At 37.8% G+C, this 20,965-nt stretch overlaps 1 protein-coding gene across 1 annotated transcript in view; it reads right to left on the reverse strand.

Moving 5' to 3' along the window:
- Positions 1-20,965, reverse strand: part of CFAP58 (cilia and flagella associated protein 58) — a 103,783-nt gene that overhangs the window by 767 nt on the left and 82,051 nt on the right. The window contains exons 16-17 of the mRNA XM_032225987.1: positions 3,319-3,438; positions 1,438-1,571 (exon numbers count right to left, since the gene is read on the reverse strand). Coding sequence (XP_032081878.1) covers positions 1,438-1,571; positions 3,319-3,438 — 254 coding nt within the window. The remainder of the gene's footprint in view (positions 1-1,437; positions 1,572-3,318; positions 3,439-20,965) is intronic.

Consider the following 20,965-nt stretch of genomic DNA (forward strand, 5'->3'; position numbering starts at 1 on the left):
AATTCTAATCTTAATACCACTTTTCAAAATGAGTATTTTTTCAAATAATTATCAAATGCAAAATGAAATGTGTGTATGTATAACACATTTTGTATTAATTTCATGTGTTCGTTCAGACAAACCCAAGACTATGTATATAACTCTAAACTGTTATGTTGTCCAGAATATGTACCATAGGATGAATAAACACTGCTTAAATTTACCAGGCTAAAGAGAAAAAAACAATTTGACTGTTTATTCAGCCATTTAATGAGTACTAAGTAGAGCAATGTAAGGAACCAATTTTTGTGCACAGAGATGCATGACTGTACAAATGCCACAGAATGTTCCATGAAATTCATTAAACCAATGAAAAATTATATGACCTTAATATAAAAGCTGTGCGACTAATACTGAATTTAACTTAGCTAACTAAGTTAAAAAATGCCCATATTGTTTTCTGCAATTGGTACGTTCCAATAATAAGATCACTTCCTCAGAGCCAAAATGTCTGTGATGATTTTAAATAAACTTGCATAACATTGAAAAAATTAGACACTACTCGTGTGTAATATACACACATGCATGTCCAAGCTAAATCGTTATAGGTGTTCAATTAAATTTTATAGGGCAGTTGTTGAATTAGCGACATACAATGGAGACATTGCTATTACTTTATCTTGCTATTTCTATTTCAAAACTGGTGCAATTAGAATATTTGAGAAAAACTACTGTAAACTCATGAAATTATGCAGTAAAATTAATCCTTAGTGGTGGAAGAAAAGGCAAATCTTTGATCACCCACTAGCCAACATTCCTTGCCCCTCTTTAATTTTCATGAAGAAACAAATCAGGTCCAATTCACACATTTTGAAACCACCTGTTCTGTTTATCACAACAGTTGCATAGTCCATCAGCAAAAGTTCTATGGTTTCTACCACATTGTAATATTTATCTTATACTCTTAGTTTGAACTAAATTGGTAAAGCAGAAAACAGAAATATTCTCAGAAGAGAACATTTTGGAAGAATAGTCTACTTTTTGTAATACTTTCATTTGGTGAAAACTCAGTATTTGCAAAACTATATAAAAGATTAAAACGTTTCTTAGTCTTATGCCACAAGTGAATTCTGTAGATGCATAAAAATTCAGAAGGCCAAATGTAAGTACATTATCATCAATATAGATACTATATAAAATGGTATTAAATTTTGAAGCATGACAAAAGAAATAAATAGGTTAGAAACAGAGAGAGAGAAGTGGGACATTTAACTTAAAATAACATAAAATTCCAATTGTGGCCAATCTCAATTATCTAATCCTGGGAATATGTGTTCATATTCACCTATTCCACATAGGAAGCTTGAAAAATGCTGTCACTATTAGGGTTCAATGAGTCATTTTTCAATAAATGCTATTCTTGCAATTGTTCTTATTACAATTACTAATACTTCTTACCTGTTTTCCTGCTCCTTGCGTTTTTGAGTGAGATATTTCTTCTTTATATTCAGAAGTTCATTTGCAAGTCTTTCAATCTCGTATTTGTATTCTTGACTCTGTGATTCATACATATTCAGCTCAGAAGATAAAACCTTAAAAAGTCAAAACAAAACTCATTATAGTGCAGTAAATCAGTGATTTGCCTTTATGCTATTTCAAGTTTTTAAAAAATGTGATACAAATCCATCCTTGGAACAAGGAGAACCTTAAGTGTCTTAGCAGACAACCTTATGCAGGGAATGCTGCGTGCACCAATAGATTGGGACAAATGAAAAGAAAAGAGAGAATGACGGTTCTTTCTATTTTTACCCCGGTCTATAAAATTACTCCCTTAGAGATGCTCACTCATTCCTAACTTTGGCCATCCTGTTTAGAAAAGCCTTAAGATATGAGATATTTCTTAATAAACTCATTACTATTCATTGTCAACATCTTTTTTTTACAATGTTTTAATCTGGGTCTTTATTATTTTGCATTGAATCATAGAAAGTAGAGTTTGGATGGGACTTCTAATCACTGTCTGTCCCTTAGGCAGTTTGTACAAACTGGTTATGAACAGAAGAAAAATAGTTTGACTGGTTTATTAGGAGATTAAAATGAAAAGGAAATTGAAAGGCATATAAAATTCTAGCATTGTCTCCAGTTGCCATAGAAGGATCTATATTTACAGCAATGATTTATTAAATTAGTTTTTCATAACTTAACTTGATAAACATTTCACAAAATGGTTATCTTGACACAATTATGAAATTTCTATACTAGCTTTTAGTTAATTGAGTTAATGCTGTCTTTTGCTCCTGTAGGAAAGGTAAGATGAAAACTCCAACAAACCAATGTAAATCTTCATCAATATTTATTTAAAATTATCCTTAATGTGAGTTACTAATATTATTCAAAACCTTCCTTATTTTTACAGATTTTTGTTAAACTGAAGAAATTAGCCCTGCAAGAGAAACTTGTATCAGACTAAAAATGAATCAAGAAGTATTCAGCTTTCAACTATTTACATTAGAATTTCCTAAAATCTTACAATGAAGACATAAATAGCAATAGCAATAGCAGTTAGACTTATATACCACTTCATAGGGCTTTCAGCCCTCTCTAAGCGGTTTACAGAGTCAGCATATTGCCCCCAACAACAATCCAGGTCCTCATTTTACCCACCTCGGAAGGATGGAAGGCTGAGTCAACCCTGAGCCAGTGAGATTTGAACAGCCGAACTGCAGAACTGCAGTCAGTTGAAGTAGCCTGCAGTGCTGCATTTAACCACTGCGCCACCTCGGTATGTCACCATCTTGATTTTGATCAGAATCTGTTGTTTTTAGTATTAGGCTTCTCCCAGGCAAGACTGGGCTAAAACCCCTTAACCAATCATTCAAGAATCCAGGAACATCTGACAAGGAAGTTTTAGGAAAACTAAGAAGCCATTTCAAATACTGCTGTGTAATAGAAGTACATCCTTTTTATATTAAAAACAAAGTTCATTATGTTATACATCTTTCTTCAAGCTATGCAACAGCTTGAAACAGCCTCTCTTTTTGGTAGGAGATCTGGTTATCGAAAGTGTTTTGAACTGAAATTATTTTGTTTTGAGCTTGAAATTTCTGATTTGAACTCAAATACCTTTACTAAGATCAAAACAGTATTTCTTATGAGACTGTAACAAAAAAGTAGAAAAATAGCAATATCCTTCTAGTATACACTATGAATTTAGATGTTCAGCCCAAACTCCGAATGTTTTTGTAAATTACAAAAATCTATGCTTCATTATTATTAATCAGAAGAAATCACTATGCTTTATTTACAAGAAGTTTGAAAAAACAAACTCAAGAATCTTACTTTAAGCTGTTTTGTCTTCTCCCTCAGTGTGTGTCGATATAGCTGTAATTGTTCTGCTGCTTCTGGCCCAGGCTGACGAGCTAAAATGTGTTTCAGTTCCACATACAATTTCTCCTTCTCCTAGAAGAAACCATTCAATATAATTCCAAAATATTATACCTATTCTATTTTAGAAAATAAAGGTGCAAATGTGACAGCATAAGAAAGAAAAACAAGAATCGAAAAGTAAAGAAGTTATTAAGCAAACTTGTTTTACTTAAATCTTTGGACAATTCAAGCTTATCACTGTTATATTAATGAAACGGATTAATGATATCACAGAGGACGAGGCTTCACCTCTTACTCCTGGGAATGTAGGAATTTACAAAAGTAAATTTATAAGAGGGAGTCAAACTATTCTCCAAGGCACCTGAGGGTAGAACAAGAAGCAATGGGTGGAAAATAATCAAGGAGAGAAGCAACTTAGAACTGAGGAGAAATTTCCTGACAGTTAGAACAATTAATCAGTGGAACAGTTTGCCTTCAGAAGTTGTGAAAGCCCCAACACTGGAAGTCTTTAAGAAGATGTTGGATAGCCATTTGTCTGAAAAGGTATAGGGTTTCCTGCCTAGGCAGGGGGTTGGACTGGAAGACCTCCAAGGTCCAGTCCAACTCTGCTATTGTATTGTAAGTGATTTCAATTTCTTAGGTTATAAAAAAAATGTAGACTATCTCAAAGGTGCTTTTTCAAAAGGCAACCCAACTAGGAGCTTGTCCTCAGCTTACAAAGTCTCTTCTTCCTATCTCTGTCAAAGAGAGTTATATGTCTTATGACATATATATGACAGTACTTTGTGCCCTGCCTGCCCTATGCTTATTTATAGTTCAGTATCAGTTATTTACCTATAATGATCAAAATGAGGAAATGGCTATTTGCAGCCATTTGAGTAGTATGTTATTGGGAATGTTTGGTTTATTACAAACCAACTGCAACAAGTTAGAAAAGTCGGAACTCTAATTCATCCATCTATTCATTCATAGGAGCCACAGGGGCACAATGGTTACAATACAATATTGCAGGCTAACTCTGCAAGTAGCTAGGAGTTTGACCCTGACCAGCTCAAGGTTGACTCAGTGTTCCATCTTTCCAAGATTGATAAAATGAGGAACCAGATTGTTGGGGGCAATATGCTGATGTTGTAAACCGCTCAGAAGGCGCTGTAAAGCACAATGCAGTGGTATATAAGTGCTACTGCTATTGCTAGACAATATAGAATAGAATAGAATATACTTTATTTGTATGCCGCCCTTTTCCCTGAGGGGACTCAGGGCGGCTCACAGTTCAGGGGGAGGGACAAGTACACACGTGAAGACAATACATCATTAAAAAGCACAACAGTCATACTATTCGGGTGGGGTTGAAGTCTTTAGCCCCAGGCCTGTCGGGACAGCCAGGTTTTAAGGGCTATGCGGAAGGTCTGGAGGGTGGTGAGGGTACGAATCTCCATGGGGAGTTCGTTCCATAGGGTCGGAGCAGCCACCGAGAAGGCTCTCCTCCGAGTAGTTGCCAGTCGACATTGACCGGCTGATGGAATTCGGAGGAGGCCTAATCTATGGGATCTTATTGGCCTAGTGGAGGTAATTGGCAGTAGGCGGTCTCTCAAGTACCCAGATCCAATACCATGAAGGGCTTTGTAGGTGACAAGTAGCACCTTGAAGCGCACCCGGAGATCAACAGGCAACCAGTGCAGCTCGCGGAGGATAGGTGTTACGTGGGTGAAACGAGGTGCACCCACGATCGCTCGCGCGGCTGCATTCTGGACCAGCTGAAGCCGCCGAATACTCTTCAAGGGCAGCCCCATGTAGAGCACATTGCAGTACTCCAGCCTAGAGATCACAAGGGCACGAGTGACTGTTGTGAGAGCCTCCCGGTTCAGGTAGGGACGCAACTGGTGCACCAGGCGAACCTGGGCAAATGCCCCCCTGGTCACAGCTGACAAATGGTGTTCAAAAGTCAGCTCTGGGTCCAGGAGGACTCCCAAGTTGTGGACCCTATCTGAGGGGCGTAGTATTTGACCCCCCAGCCTGAGAGATGGAACACTTGGCCAATTAGTGGGAGGGAAGCACAGCAGCCACTCGGTCTTATCTGGATTGAGTACAAGCTTGTTAACCCCCATCCAGTCTCTAACAGCCTCAAGGCCCTAGCTCATCACGTCCATCACTTCATTGAGTTGGCACGGGGCGGACAGATACAACTGTGTATCGTCCGCGTACTGGTGGTATTTTATCCCGTGCCGCTGAATGATCTCGCCCAGCGGTTTCATGTAGATATTAAAAAGTAGGGGGGACAGGACCGAACCCTGTGGCACCCCATATGTTAGGGGCCTAGGGGTCGATCTCTGCCCTCCGACTAACACTGACTGCGACCTGCCCGAGAGGTAAGAGGAGAACCACCGTAAAACAGTGTCTCCCACCCCCACCTCCCACAGTCGTCGCAGAAGGATACCATGGTCGATGGTATCGAAAGCCGCAGAGAGGTCAAGGAGTACCAGGATGGAGGCATGGCCTCCATCCCTGGCTCTCCAGAGATCATCGGTCAATGCGACCAAAGCGGTTTCTGTGCTGTAGCCAGGCCTAAATCCCGACTGAAAGGGATCTAGATAATCGGTTTCCTCCAAGGACCGCCGGAGCTGAGAGGCCACCACTTTCTCAACAACCTTCCCCACAAAGGGGAGGTTGGAGACTGGACGATAGTTGTTTAGAACGGCTGGATCCAGAGATGGTTTCTTCAGGAGGAGTCTCACCACCGCCGCCTTTAAAGCGGGGGGAAAGACCCCCTCCCGAAGGGAGGCGGCAACAACCGCCTGGATCCAGCCCCGTGTCACCTCCCTGCTGTTAACAACCAGCCAGGAGGGGCACGGGTCCAGTACGCATGTGGAGGCACCCACAGCTCTCATAGCCTTGTCCACGTCCTCAGGGGTAACAGCTTGAAAATCAATCCAGTGATGACCTACCAGATTATCCCTTAGTGCCTCGGCTGGTTCTGCAGGATTGGAGTCCAGGTCCGCCCGAAACTGAGCAACTTTATCCGCGAGGAACTGGACGTAGTCCTCAGCCCTGCCCTGCAAAGGATCACCCGTATCCCTCTTATTTAGGAGGGAACGGGTTATCCTGAACAGGGCGGCTGGGCGCGACTCAGCGGAAGCAATCAGAGTGGCAATGTAAGTTCTTTTTGACGTCCTGATTGCCCGGATGTACTCTCTGATGCAGGATGTTAAAAGTGCTCCGTTCGATTCGGATTTACTGGATCTCCATTGGTGCTCTAGGCGTCTCTTTCGGCGCTTCATCTCCCGGAGTTCCTCAGTAAACCAAGGGGCCCTCCTCGATCCACTGCCTCGGAGTGGCCGTAGAGGCACAATCCGGTTAAGAGACTCCGTCGCTGCCGAGTTCCAAGCAGCAACCAGAGTCTCCGCCGGACTGCGGGCGAGGGTATCAGGGATAACCCCAAGCTCCGTCTGGAACCCCAAAGGGTCCATAAGTCGCCTGTGGCGGAACCACCTGGTCGGTTCCTCCTCCCTACAGTGGGGGTTATATATCTGCCTTGCCACCTGTGAGTGCAGAAAGAACAACTATGTTAATGCTTTTTCCACTCAGCAACCAGAAACTATCTGAAGTTCTCTGCAGTTAGCTCATTAGCTGAAGAAACTATGTAACCTGTAATTATTCGTATATGCTTTTATCTACAAAGCTAGCTTGCTACCAGATTTGTTTTTAGTATGTATAGTTACAACTTAGTCATGGAAACATACTTAGAGGGGAAAATGTTCAAGCCTTTCATTGAAAAAAATAATTAATTCACTATTAATATTGTTGTCTACTGAACATTAAAAAGTAGCTAAGAAAGAAGTATTGAGGGTTTTAAAGCCAATGCCTAATGAATTATCATTGGAACTGGAAGAATGGATTACACAATATATGAAGGAGAAAAGGGAGAATAAAAGAACCACTTGGATACATCTGTGCATTGAACTCTACAGAGCATAACCATTCAGTTTATTTAAAATGCAAAACATTTCAGAAAAATATAATCTTGATTTACTAAAAGGAACAAAAGAGGCAAAAATAAACCTTATTACTTGTATCTTCTTTGTGTTACCATTGTTATGCCCCATCCTTATTTTAGGGCACAGAAAGTAGCAGAAAGCAAAGTGTAGTGTAAATGCTAGAACACACACTGCCTAATAACACTTCTGAGGCATATCATTCCTATTCATTACACTATGCAAATACATTCATTTTGGAAAATTAGCCCAATTAATTCCCTGTGACAAAATAGAAATCCCTCTTGCCAAATCTTACAAATATACCATAAATGATTGGTGTCAAAAACTATGGACTCACATATGACATTTTTGTGGATTACTAATATTTTTAGTAAAAGGTATATTGATTAAGTGCAATATATTGAAATATTAGTTCATGATCTGTTTCAAAATTTTTGATACTTATTTTGTTGTACTTCAATTTTCACCCAAACAAATTGCAATCTCTTCAGTCTTACAAGCTTCAGTTTTACAAGAACAGTGGACAGACTGAATTTGACAGATGGCAGAATAAACATTCAAAATCATCTAAATAAATTCAGCAGCTAGAAGAACAAACATATAATGTTTCACCCAAACAACAAATGTATAACAATAAGAATCAGGAAATAATATTGGCAAGGATAATTTAAGTCTTAAAGTAAATCACATGATTAAGTGGCATAAAAAGTTCAATACTATTTAAAATTGGAAATTTTAACAGAAGTTTTCATTCAAGATTCAGGTATAAAAATAGACCTCATTTGGAGCACTTGGTTCATTTTGCAACACAATGTCTCAAGAACAATATTAACAAAGTAAGAAAAGATCTAATTATATCTACCAATCTCAGATTCCAAAAGTCTATTTTGATCCAATAAAAACATAAAATATCTTCTTAGAGACAGATTACAAATGTGTGTGTGTACTGTAGATAGATAGATAGATAGATAGATAGATAGATAGATAGATAGATAGATAGATAGATAGATAGATAGATAGATAGATAGATAGATAGATAAGGGATAGGTGGATGGATGGATATATACACATACACATATAGGATGAATTCTAATTAAAAATATAGTAATTTTTGTAATTTATTTATCATCAAAGCAAATACATACATTATTACTGAGCATCTTTTTCTGGAACTTACAGAAATTTCATAGAAATCATGTTTACTATGAAGAAGAGTGGAAGGATGTTGTTTTGTTTAGACAGTTATCAAAAAAATGTGGCAAGGAGTTTTTATGTACAGAACTCATCAAACTGAGCCTAGAATCTCCTGGAGAACTTCATACTGTTTTTCCTTCAGATCCTGTTGAATTTCTGGGGAGCAGTTTGGCAATATCTACAAGTAAATCCTCCAATATGAGCAGAATACTTTAAACTAGTTCCAATTCATAGAATTTGCTTCCAGAACAGTCAAACTAACAGTCTCTAAAATACCAGAGGGGGATCAGGATGTTCCAGAATTCAGTGAAGAACTTCATTATCAAATGGGTGAGTTTTACATATCCCTGAGTGAAAGCTGTTGTTGAACTGATTATGTAGTAAATGTATTTGATGTGCTTGCTAGAACTCTTAGTACTAAATTATATAGAAGTAATCCTCAACTTACAACAATCATTTAACGACTGTTTGAAGTTTCGACAGCCTGGAAAATGGTGCTTTACAATCTCTAAAATACTTTCAGCCATCATAAAATGTCATGCTTCCACCTACTCCCTAATTGCATTTCAGGGGCTTGGCAACCAGCTTCTATTTATGACCACTTGCAACATCCCACAGTCATATGACCAATTTATGACCTCTTTTTTTACAGTTTCTGGCTGTTTTTGCCAGTTTGCAACTAAACACACCTATTCAGGAGAATGAATCCAGAATTATGACCATATAGAATGAAATTGCAATTGTGTTTGTAAATAGAGGATTATCTGCACTTTTTAATTAATTGATTTTCTCAAAGACACTATAAACCCTATAAAAGCTTTCTTAAATGTTTTAGCATATAGGGAAGGAGAAACATTATATTATTTTCATATATTGAGCCATGAAAATGTTTAGGCAAACTAAACTAAAAAAATGTTCTCAATAAAAAGAATGTACATTTTAGTGCAGGCTGCATAAACAGAGTTTAAAAAAGAAATGTACAAAAGGAATTTGCCAAATGGGTTGAGAAGTTTGTAACTAGTTTACATCCTGAACAAGGAGGAATAAAAAATAGTAGAATAAATTGATTGACAGATGCAGAAATAAAGTCTCATGATCTAACACAGAAGCAGAACCACAGAATATTTTAAGCACCCCGAGGAAAAACAAAATCAGTCTGCTGGGATTTTTCTAAAAAAAGAATCCTGAATATTATTTATATAAATTATATGGGCAGACACTAGCCGAAATTCTTAAACTCCTCTAAACCTCATTTAAGTAACAGTTATGTTAAGAAAAAGGCTGGAGGCTAGAAAAGAAACAAGAACATCTTTGTAGTAAACTATTCCATTTCTACTGTTTTCCACTAATGCTCTGTTCTTATTTTAAACAGATTTTTTTCTTCATGAATTGTACACTTTTATTATTTTTCTTCTCTATACTCCTTCATTCATTTGTTCACTGGCATATACCCTACAAAGATATAGAATTCATACATACATGAATGTGTAGTCATACATGCACATCAGGGGTGGGTTGCTACCGGCATTACTGCCTAGAAAGGTCTGCGTATAGACAGAACATTAGAAAAGGGGTGGGGAATTACATGCAATGGAGATTGTTCCGCACGTGCGCAGAAGCAAAAGTCAAGATTGTGTCGCCGACAATAAAACCGGTTCAGGTGCATGAGCAGCCGAGTTACCACCTACTTGGGTGAACCGGCCGAACTGGTAGGAACCCACCTGTGATGTACATGTATATGTATGTTTCTGTATCTGTAGCTACATCTATATATCTATCCACTGCTATAATGTATTTAATAGAAGTTGAATTAAAAAGCATTATTAGTTTTATTTTATATGTATATAATTATCATCAATTAACATTGTTGCACTCTTGTAAATGTTAGTGATAACTGATCAGTTTCATGCTAGAGAAACATTCTTCTTCCCTTAAATCTGAAGCAGAACTTGTCTCTGGAATGAACAAAAAAATTTTCTTGCTGATAGAGCAGTAGTAAATGTTTTGAGCTGCAAAATGGCCCATATCAGCAAAACGATTCTCAAGCAATGGTTAAAAAGCAACTTTTAACTATAATTTAAGAATATTTACTGCAGTACTATAAATGAATCTATTTCAATTCAGAAAGCAATACACCAGCACTCTTGTGGAAGATTGTTTTAAAACCAAAGTCCTGCTTTGGTAGTGTAATACAAGAATGAGAAGTGATGTAAAGATCACATTGTTTAGTAGATAAGGATATTAGGTATAACACAATATATGTGGTTTTGATGATGTGAAATTATATACATCATATATATTGGACAAGTCTGCTGGATTAGATGTGCTTAATTATTATATTATTGTATATTTACAATAATCAATATATAATATAAAAACACCCTTTTTACGACCTCTGTAATCTTTTAATCAAATATCAAACTTATGGCAACATGTTTTGTTTTAGCTAAAGCATTGCTACAACATGCTTAATCTATGCAAAAACTATTTTACAACGTAATATAGCAAGACATTGTATGGTTGTTGTTGCTGTTGTTGTTATTGTTATTGTATTCAGACATGCATAGACTTGTGTAAATTGAGTGTATCCATCTTGAATCTTTACATAACTTTATCTAACAGGTTCCTACCAGTTTGAACCTGTTCGACCGAACCAGTAGTAGTTTGGAGGCCTGGGTTGCTGGAACTAACAGTGACACAGGCTTGCCATACCCTCAAACTGGTTCCATGGGTGGCGCCATCCTGTTTTTCAATTCTGCTCATGTGCAGAACAATTTTAATTGCATTGCACGCACAGCACATGCACGTATGCATGCACAGTGCACACACAAGCAAACTAGCAGTAGTGGCTGCCGGAACCCATCCCTGTCTCAGACCTATTGGGTCTGATGATGTTAGCTAAATTTTAGAATTGATTCAGTTTTTTCATGCTTTCACTGGTTTATTTTAAACAGGAGCATAGCTGAGTTTCTCTTTCTTAATGCTACATATTGTATCTGGGGTTTTTTTTAGTTCCACTGGCATTACATCCAAACTCTTTCTCTCAGTCCCTGAGCTTATGCAAGTCATTCTGTTTCAAGGTACCTGGTTGTTTAAAAAAACCCTCAATAGCTAGACATTTTACAAGGGACAATTGTTATAATTTCACTCCATGCTCATTTGGGATGTAAGAAGATCATGAATCAAAACAACCTGGGTCAAATGTGGCTGCATTTTAAGATAACATTTCTAGAGATTATCTACATCGCTTAGGATTTATCTATTTCTATTCCACTCCAACAGATATGGTAGCATCCAGCCATAATCAGAAATATTGGGGAAAACATCTAATTGCAAAATTACGACCATATCATTACACCTTCAGGTGTTTTTATGCATTATACAATTTAGTAATGGTGAATAGACAGTTTAGAGATTTTTCTGTTTGTTTGGGGGGGAGGGTTTTTTGTTTTCTTTGACAAACCATAGTCCCTCACATAGCATCATATTATTTACAAAGTCTGTTCTTTTCCCTTTTTTTATATGAAATAGAGAGCAACAATTTTACTTTCTTCATGGCACACACGCAGAGCTGCTCATGGATTTCATGATTACTTCTATTAGGCAACAGACAAATTTGTTTGTTTTGCCATTATTTTCATACCCCAAAATAGAATCATATAAGAAAGAGACCAATATGACTCATACATGCATATGCATATATATCTATATTTGGACCAATGAGCCATAATTTATTAAAACTCTGACATGCAGATCTATTCTGTATTTTACTTTGTATTTGCCAAACCTTTACCTATTTGTTAGGATAATTAATGATTAAGAACCGGAATCTTTATGATGTGTTTTCTCATCCTTCCAAACAGATTTTAATGCTCCCTTTGTCTTGTTTTAGTTGAAAGAATGGCTTGGAAAGAAAACAAGCAAATAAATAAAAGCTATTCCATGCAATAGTGCAGAAAACAGTTCTAAACTTGTTGCTGCTGTCTTATAATGACTTGCCACTTTCTGAGGAAAAATCATTCTAAACCAAGTGGTTAATTAGATTTGCTGGGAAAACACAATGCAGTTGTAATGTTGCCCATTATACTGACTGTGGCAGAACAACTGGTGTTAATTATAGAGTCAAAGCTCTAAATCGTTTTGTGGAGATATTTACAGAAAGACTGAAGTGGTAGATGATGTTATCCATTTATGTCTTCCTGAAATTAACAAGACTTGTCTATCACAATTAGTAACCTTTCTTTTAAACATCAAAGGTTAAACTTTCTTTGAGCTGAACTGGCTATTGTTCCCTACATATATAATGAACAAGGAATAAAGTTAGGTCATCTTGAACCTTTCAGTCTACGTTCCTATTGAAAGTGAAATCTGGACATCCTTTATGCAATATTTCCAAGCCTGGTATTAAAATAATACACTAAAAAAATACAGCATCATAAACTCTATCTAAGCATTTTTCTAAACATGCCAAAGAAGAAAAGGCTCATGCAAAATCCTGCTCCAAATGTCTTTGTGCATGCCAGCTCCACTTCAGATCTTTAAAAATTCAAGAAGATACCAAAAAGATTCTGGGCTTCTAATCATGTTCATTTTCAAATGTACTTGGAATCCTTCTTTACATCTTAGTGCTAAATATGCAAAGATGGAAATGGAGATAGCATGCTCAAAACTGTCATTGATTTCTCCTCCAATCTCCAGTTTTGGTCTTCATAAATTCAGCAGGTCAATTAAATGAGGCTCTTAACTGGCACATGATATGAAAAATATGCTTGTCATATTCACCAATTCCATTTTATAAAGGAACATTCACAGAATGACAAAATACAAGCTGTTTTTATGCTGAGGGACTGGAAGATACCCATTTTACAACATGCAGCTTATGTATGCTTTGACCTAGTTTAGGATTAGGTCAAAATACTTCTCTGTGAGTCTTTCTGTAAATAGTAGTCTTTAACAAATAAATATTCCTTGCTCATTCTTATTCTGTTCTGTCAATTTTCACAGTCACCTTTCTGTACTATGGTTATGCTGTGCTCTATTTAAATCTTGAGTATAGGTAACTTGAATGACTAGGAAATTTTGGAGCCCTTGTGCTCCATGTGTTTGGTTGTTAGCTTGCAGACATTTCCCTACTCAGCTACATAACATCATCAGTGCTGGCCCAGATAATATTACCTACTTGATTAATTAAACATCAGCATTGCTTAAAGAGAATCCACAATTCAACTTAAGCTACATATATTTTCTTCTATTGAAATTAGAAAATGGATGAAATGTTACTGTGGCTCATTAATCTGAACATGTAGTTAAATAAGCCAGACTTTTAGCCAGTTAGGGATAATATCAAATTTTAAAAGGGAAACTGCTTTTTCAAAGTGTGTAATTTTTTTTCCCAAACTGCTAAGTTTTTGAACAAAGACAAAGCTATATAATTCAATTTACTGGGACAGTTTCCTAACTATCTTTACAAAATTACTTTGTTAATTACTGTTCACTAACATAGTTTAATAATAGCATACAAATAAACACATGTTCCAAACAAGCAAGTGAAGTACCTCTAGTACTAACCATGCACCCTTGGTGGCAAACAAAAAACAAAAAAAAACCTGATACTGGGAAATTCAAGAAATTAGAAACATAAGCAAAGTTGCCTCAGAGCTTTGCGTATGCTTTCCAAACTCAATTATTGCTTGATGAGTACACAGTAATGAATTAGGCACCGTAACTGCTATATCTGTAATATGATCAAGTGTCTCGCTCTAGTGCATAATGTTGCTTTTGTGTAACAAAGGGTGGTCATTTCTAACACATTTGTTTTTATAATGTCAGCACAAACCACTTTAAAGCTACACACTTTGAAAAAAGTAGGATAGCATATTCCATTTTAGATTTATTTTTATTAACCTGGTAAATACACATGCAAGTACGCAGCTATGCATTTTTAATGCAGGCTTACAAATAAATATTGTATAGATGTTTGCAATTCTGTAGGTGCACAATGAAAAACAGCTTACATTAACAATATGGTGTGGGGCGGGGGGGGGGGAGATTAGAGGGATTTCCTGCCTCTCTTCCTCTCTGCCTGAAGTCAGAGAAAATTATGCAGGAAAATTCCACTAAGCAAAATTCTATATTTTCCAACTATTTCTACCAATAAATATTATAGGGCTTGTAGAACATAGTAAACATGTTGAATGAAGTTAGCCATTCTGGTTGGTAAACTACAATTCATTTCTTAAATTGCTCAGATTCAGTTAAAACTTTAGTAGGACATAGAAACCCAAAACAGTATATAAAATCATAGAAGATATTTTGTCAAAAATAGAATATTGAGGAGTGGGCCAATCCACATTATAATAGTCCATGCAGGAGATGACTAAAATAAGATATCCTGATCCTGGAATGGGCACAATTGGCATATAACCTGAAGTTGTGGCAAGGCCTTCAATAATTACTACATTTTTTTTTATCAAGTAGGACTTTAGAAACCAGAAGAACTCTCAAACTGCACACCTGAGTCGTTTGAGGCAACTCCACCCCATTAAGAGCTAAATAAAGTAAATCCCAAGATCCAGGTGACCCCAAAACGTAAAGCCACTCAGTTTGCCAGAGTTGAGCTGAAGCCTGTTGTTCCTCTTTCGAGCCCCTACAGCCTCCAGGTACAAGAGATGATGTCAGCACCAATGCTGAGATTTTCAGTTGTTGATTTTGGCACATGTTCATCTCTAGCCATATCCACTATACAGATGGAAGCACTGCTGCTAAAAGCCCAGCACATTTGCAGTATTTCTGATTCAAGTACCTTATAAATTCAGCCCCAGGTAGAAGATTTTGTGGATGATAGAACCCAGGTAGGATTTATTATCAGTCTGATGATAGTGGCAGCTGCTAAATAGAGCCGAGGTTGCGCAGTGGTTAAATGCAGCACTGCAGGCTACTTCAGCTGACTGCAGTTCTGCAGTTCGGCTGTTCAAATCTCACCGGCTCAGGGTTGACTCAGCCTTCCATCCTTCCGAGGTGGGTAAAATGAGGACCTGGATTGTTGTTGGGGGCAATATGCTGACTCTGTAAACCGCTTAGAGAGGGCTGAAAGCCCTATGAAGCGGTATATAAGTCTAACTGCTATTGCTATTGCTATTGCTATTGCTAAATGAGCTATAGAGTTCCTGCTATAACAAAGCCCTTACTTAATGATTTTCCAGGATTTATATCTGAAATTATGTTTAGGGACTATAAAGAGCCATGTCAGCAAAAGTAGTCAATAGTACAATGCACTGTAATTTCTCGGATATCACACATTTAACCTGAATCATGGTGGCACTGATGCACCTTGGGAAAGAGACTTTGAATTGGCAAAGATGAAACAATCTACTATACTAAAGTTAATCCAACTGGATAGATGGCTGGTTTGAATCTTCATATACTCAGCATTGCTGGAGTGTGTTTTATAGCACGGGCAATAAAGAATATTCAAAACGGATTGAAGTGATAGAGGAAGAACTCATGCAGTTGAAAGGAACCAGACCTTGCTTTCTGAAGAAGGACACCATGGGAACATAGTGGGATGGCAGGTATTTTTACAACAAGGACCCAGAAGAGATTAGGGAAACATACACCAGAAAGGAAACAAATGCTCTGAGGTTCAGAAGGGGCTGCTAGTATGAGACAATGAAAGTGCTACTATTCCTTTACACATTTCCTGTAAGAATCAAAGCCAAGTTCTCTGTCTTAACTAAGCTGGATCCTGGGGGTTTAGGTAATCTCATGGACTAAATTTTTACTTATTCCAATCATATAGCATTAAAAACATTACTTCCATTTAAATGGAAACCACTGCTAGACAACCATTGTTAAAAGCAACCAGTACCCAAAGAACCTCCCTTTTGCCTTTACAAGTAAAGGATGAAAAGAAAAAAGCCAATTTCTACATAGCAAAAGTCATATCTTTCTTAGTAACCTTAGGGATGGAGTTCACAGTGCCCATTATCTTATCTTAAATTTGTCTCAAGGAATAAGTACTATTCAAGTGAACGCATGGAGTCTTACTGCTCTCTAGTGGCAAAATTTATTTTGACAAGTGAAGAAAATGAGCAAAAAAGAAAACAAGCATTGCTACTTTCCAGTGTCATGATTTGCTGTTAAACTGGAGTGGAATGCTAGGGGTTGGGGAGGGAGGGAGGGAGGGAGGGAGGGAGGGAGGGAGGGAGGGAGGGAGAGAGAGAGAGAGAGAGAGAGAGAGAGAGAGAGAGAGAGAGAGAGAGAGAGAGAGAGAGAGAGAGAGACCACCCACCTTACCCCAGATATTTTCAATATACAGTGATGCCATTCAGTAACTGGAATAGAATGGAAAAGAGAATCAAAGCAAGCTTGTCATCCTACGCTCAACCTTACTAAAGGCTTGAGAGAAGGCCCAGGTTTTCAAGCCTCTTCAAGTCACCAGTGGGTGCCATCCAGATCTCAGGGAAAACCTCATTCCAGAGTACAGAAAAGATGCACTTCTAGGGTACTGGTATAATATATATTGTGCCATCTGGAAAGATAAATGAACCCTCAACTAACAGGTTCTATGCTGTGTATAGGTAATAATCAGTATCTTGAATCACATCTGGAAGCTAACTGGCAAGATGTCAGCCAGCCCAGATAAACCAAATAGAAAAAATGGCCTTATAAACTCATTTTACATTAATATAAGGCTACATTAAGAGAATCTTGCAAGTCTGAACATACAAATCTCCTGCCATCATTTTTAACAGCCTGACAAATTAGGACAGGCTGACTATTCAGCAACGTTGGGCTCTTTCCTCTCTTGTCTGATTGTTCCCTAGGCAACATCTCTTCCCCTCACCCCTGGTCAATCCTGCATACCAGTACAGCTCATAAAACAGAGGTATTACATAGGCATACCAAGTATGGACTAGCTGAAGATTCTGATAATCTTCAAGGGCAGCCTCACTAGTCGTATTGCAGTAGTGAAGCTATGAGACAATCAGGGCATAAGTGACTGCCTGAAGTCCCCAAATTTAGGAAAGACATAACTGATACCGCTTTGCAAAGGCATCCCTGACCATAGCTGCCCTTGCTCATTGAGCAGGAGCTATGCATTTAAGGAGACCCCAAAATTTTGCATCACTCTTGAATGGAGAATTGCAATTCCATCCAAGGTTAGCTATGGAATACTCCAGATCTGTAGAAGGCAAAGAAGATCTCAGTGGTCCAAACACTACTTGGTCTTGGTAAGATTGAGTCTGAGACAATTCTTCCTGATCTAAACTTATACCATCTCCTGGCGCAGGGGCAGAAACTTGACAGTCTCATTTGACTGGCCTGGATCCAAAAGATAAATGGGTATGATGAGCATGTTTATGATACTGAACTACAAACTGGCAGATGACCTCACCCAGTAGTTTCATATAAATGTTAAAGAGAATGAGAGAAAGAGTAGAACTCTGGGGCACTGCCTAAAGGAGAGGTCATGAGAATGATCTCTCCTCCACAATTAGCATTGATTGGAACCAGCTCCAGAAAAAGTGTCCCCAGTCCCCAGCTCAGGAATCAGCTCAGAAAGATACTGTGGTTGACAGCATCAAAAGTGGCTATGAGATCAAGGAGCACAGTAATGGATGCACACCTCCATCCTGGCTCTACCACAGGTCAACTACAAGCACAACCAAGTTCTCTGTCTTAACTAAACTTGTAACTGCAGACACTATTTTTTTGCAAATTATATATACCCTTTACATGTCTTTCCTGCTACAATGCCATCCTCTTCTATGTCAACAGTTGACAAGTTGATAAAAAGAATTACCCCTAGCTTATAAAATATTAATCAAACAAGTATCATAAGGACAACAAAATGTAGACAAAAGATGGCAGAAAAGCCCTGCATTGGCAGTCAGAACTAAGGATTGGCTGCCTATAAAGAACACTCAGTAAAACACCAGACCTGAAAACAAACCTCATGTTTTAGTGCCCTCTTCCCTACAGAGATTCAAATCATATTTATCCTCTATAGCAGTGTTTCTCAACCTTGATGACTTTAAGTCCTGTGGACTTCAACTCCCAGAATTCTGGAAGTTGAAGTCCACAGGACGTAAAGTCGCCAAGGTTGAGAAACACTGCTCTATAGTTATCAACTTTAAAAATTGCAAAATAGAGCATCAAAAAGAAAGCTAAAAGATAAAAATATACACTCAGGCTCACATTTTGCTCTTCAGCCATCTGTGAGTTTTACAAACCCAAAAGCAAACTTTGCAATGCCAGGAGTTACCTTGGGGTCCTTATCTGGTAGTAGAAATGTCATATAAAATTCCTCAATGCATCTCAGAAATGGAATTGGAAGAGATAGTAAGAGGCACCTTCGCATATATCTCAACAGAAATTACAATATAACAGAATATGAATTTGTGTTTCAATATTACCATTTCTATAAGATCAGAACCATTCGTATATGAGATTCTAAGAAAATTTCCCTCCAGCTATGCTGATGGTATAATATTGAATTGTACTAACGTATATAAACTTGTCAAAATTAATTGTTGTGAGTTGGTATTTTACCCTAGCCAACAATACTATACTTTGACTCTAATGCTATATATTGGTTGATGTTTTATCTTTCTGTGCATCCAGCCTACATGGAGCATGCACCTCCCCATGAGCTGCACCTATTTAATAAAGCTAGCAGTTATGGGATGGCAAATGTGAAAAAAAGTAAAGCCATTGGAATAAATGGACAGTTTTCTCAATGGAGGAAGGCACCTTAGATCCTCGAGAAAGGTCAATCAAAAAAAGAACAAGAAATTCCGAGAGAGGTGAGAGAGAGGAGAAGAGAATACCAATCCCAGACCAAAGTACTGATAAAAAAGGTGTTAATTACAGATGGCTCATACCGGAAGGTCTGCTATGCACATGGCAAGGACAAAGACACAGGATAGATACAATCGAGAAGGCAGAAGCTTTTTACGCAGAATACTTTAGAGAAATGGCTGAGAAAACTGGGAAAGATGACTCGGTGGCACAACTACTGGAACTATCCACAATAGCGACCGAAAAAATAGAAGGAACAGTAGGTGGAATTGAGAAAGAAGAAGGTGCAGCAGGGGATGGAAGCTGTAAAGAAAAACGAGAACCCAGATCTACTAGAACAATAAACCCTGTATATAAAGTATAAACATGGAAGAAAGAAAAATGATTACAATTAACATTAATGGACTTAATTCGGTAACTAAAAGAAAGAAAACATTTCTGATAGAATCTGTTTCAGGTTCTCCTGTTTCTCCTCACGCAGCCCCCTTACTCTTAATGCGAACTCCATTTGTCTGTACTGTATCATAATAATTTCTTTTTCAGCATTTTCCACTTTTTGTTCCACCGCCTCTGTTTTCAATGTCAAGTTGGTATTAGCCTCATTAAGATCCTCTAGACTATCTTCAATTCCGGAAACATGTTCTGTCAACACAGTTACAAGTCTCAGCATCTCATCTTTAATTTTAACAACTCTGGCATCGATTTTCTCATACAACTCCTGTTTAAGTCCTTTTATTTCCCTTTTTATTTCCTCTTTTATTTCTTTTATTTCCTCTTTTCCCTCCTGTTTTATCTCCTGTTTTATCTCCTCTTTAAGATCTCTAAGTTTATCTTCCATTTTAATTGTCTGTGCATTAAGAGCCACACTTAATTCACTCAAGAAGAATTCTTTCGTTAACAAATCTCCAGCAGGGGGCGTAGGGAGCAGAGGCTGCAACCTTGTGCCAGGCACTGGGGATGTGCCCCTGGGAATAGAGGGCGACGGTTTCGGATTAAGATTTGGTTTTGAGGCCATTCCAAATTTTATCTTCCAGCAATTAATAAAACTCTGCTGCCTGACTGTGCAGCTATAAGTAAAGATGCTGAATTTCTCCCTTTACTTTGAAATTTGAGGCTTGGCAAAACTTTCAGAAAATAAGGATTGTAACAAGACAGTTCAGCAGATTCATCACCATTTAAATTCCATATAAGCAAGATTAATGACAGAATGGAAGTCTTGTAAAAATGAAACTAATTAGAAAGTTTCTGCTGGCTGATTGTGAAACAAGTGATAAGACGCTCCTTTGAAATTTTAGAGTTCTATAGCATTTAACAAGAAGTTTGAGAAGATAATCATTATTACCAGAGAATCCAGCTGGCTCGGCGCCATCTTAAAAGCCTCTAAATAAATAGATTTTCAGAGGAAGATCTTGTAAAAAACAAGAAGCTAAGATCTTGGTAAACAATTAATGTCCACGTAAACGGATTCAGCTCGTAATAAAATCAAATAAATCAAAGCTTTGAACTGAGTGGGGGAGACCTTACTTTGTACTGCACAAGGCAGTTTGAAGTTCCCAGCACGGACGCCGTTCTGCTTTGGGTTGGCCCCCCTCTCTCTGCAGGCACAG

The sequence above is a fragment of the Thamnophis elegans genome, chromosome 10 (assembly GCF_009769535.1).
Source record: "Thamnophis elegans isolate rThaEle1 chromosome 10, rThaEle1.pri, whole genome shotgun sequence".
NCBI classification, from domain to species: domain Eukaryota; kingdom Metazoa; phylum Chordata; class Lepidosauria; order Squamata; family Colubridae; genus Thamnophis; species Thamnophis elegans.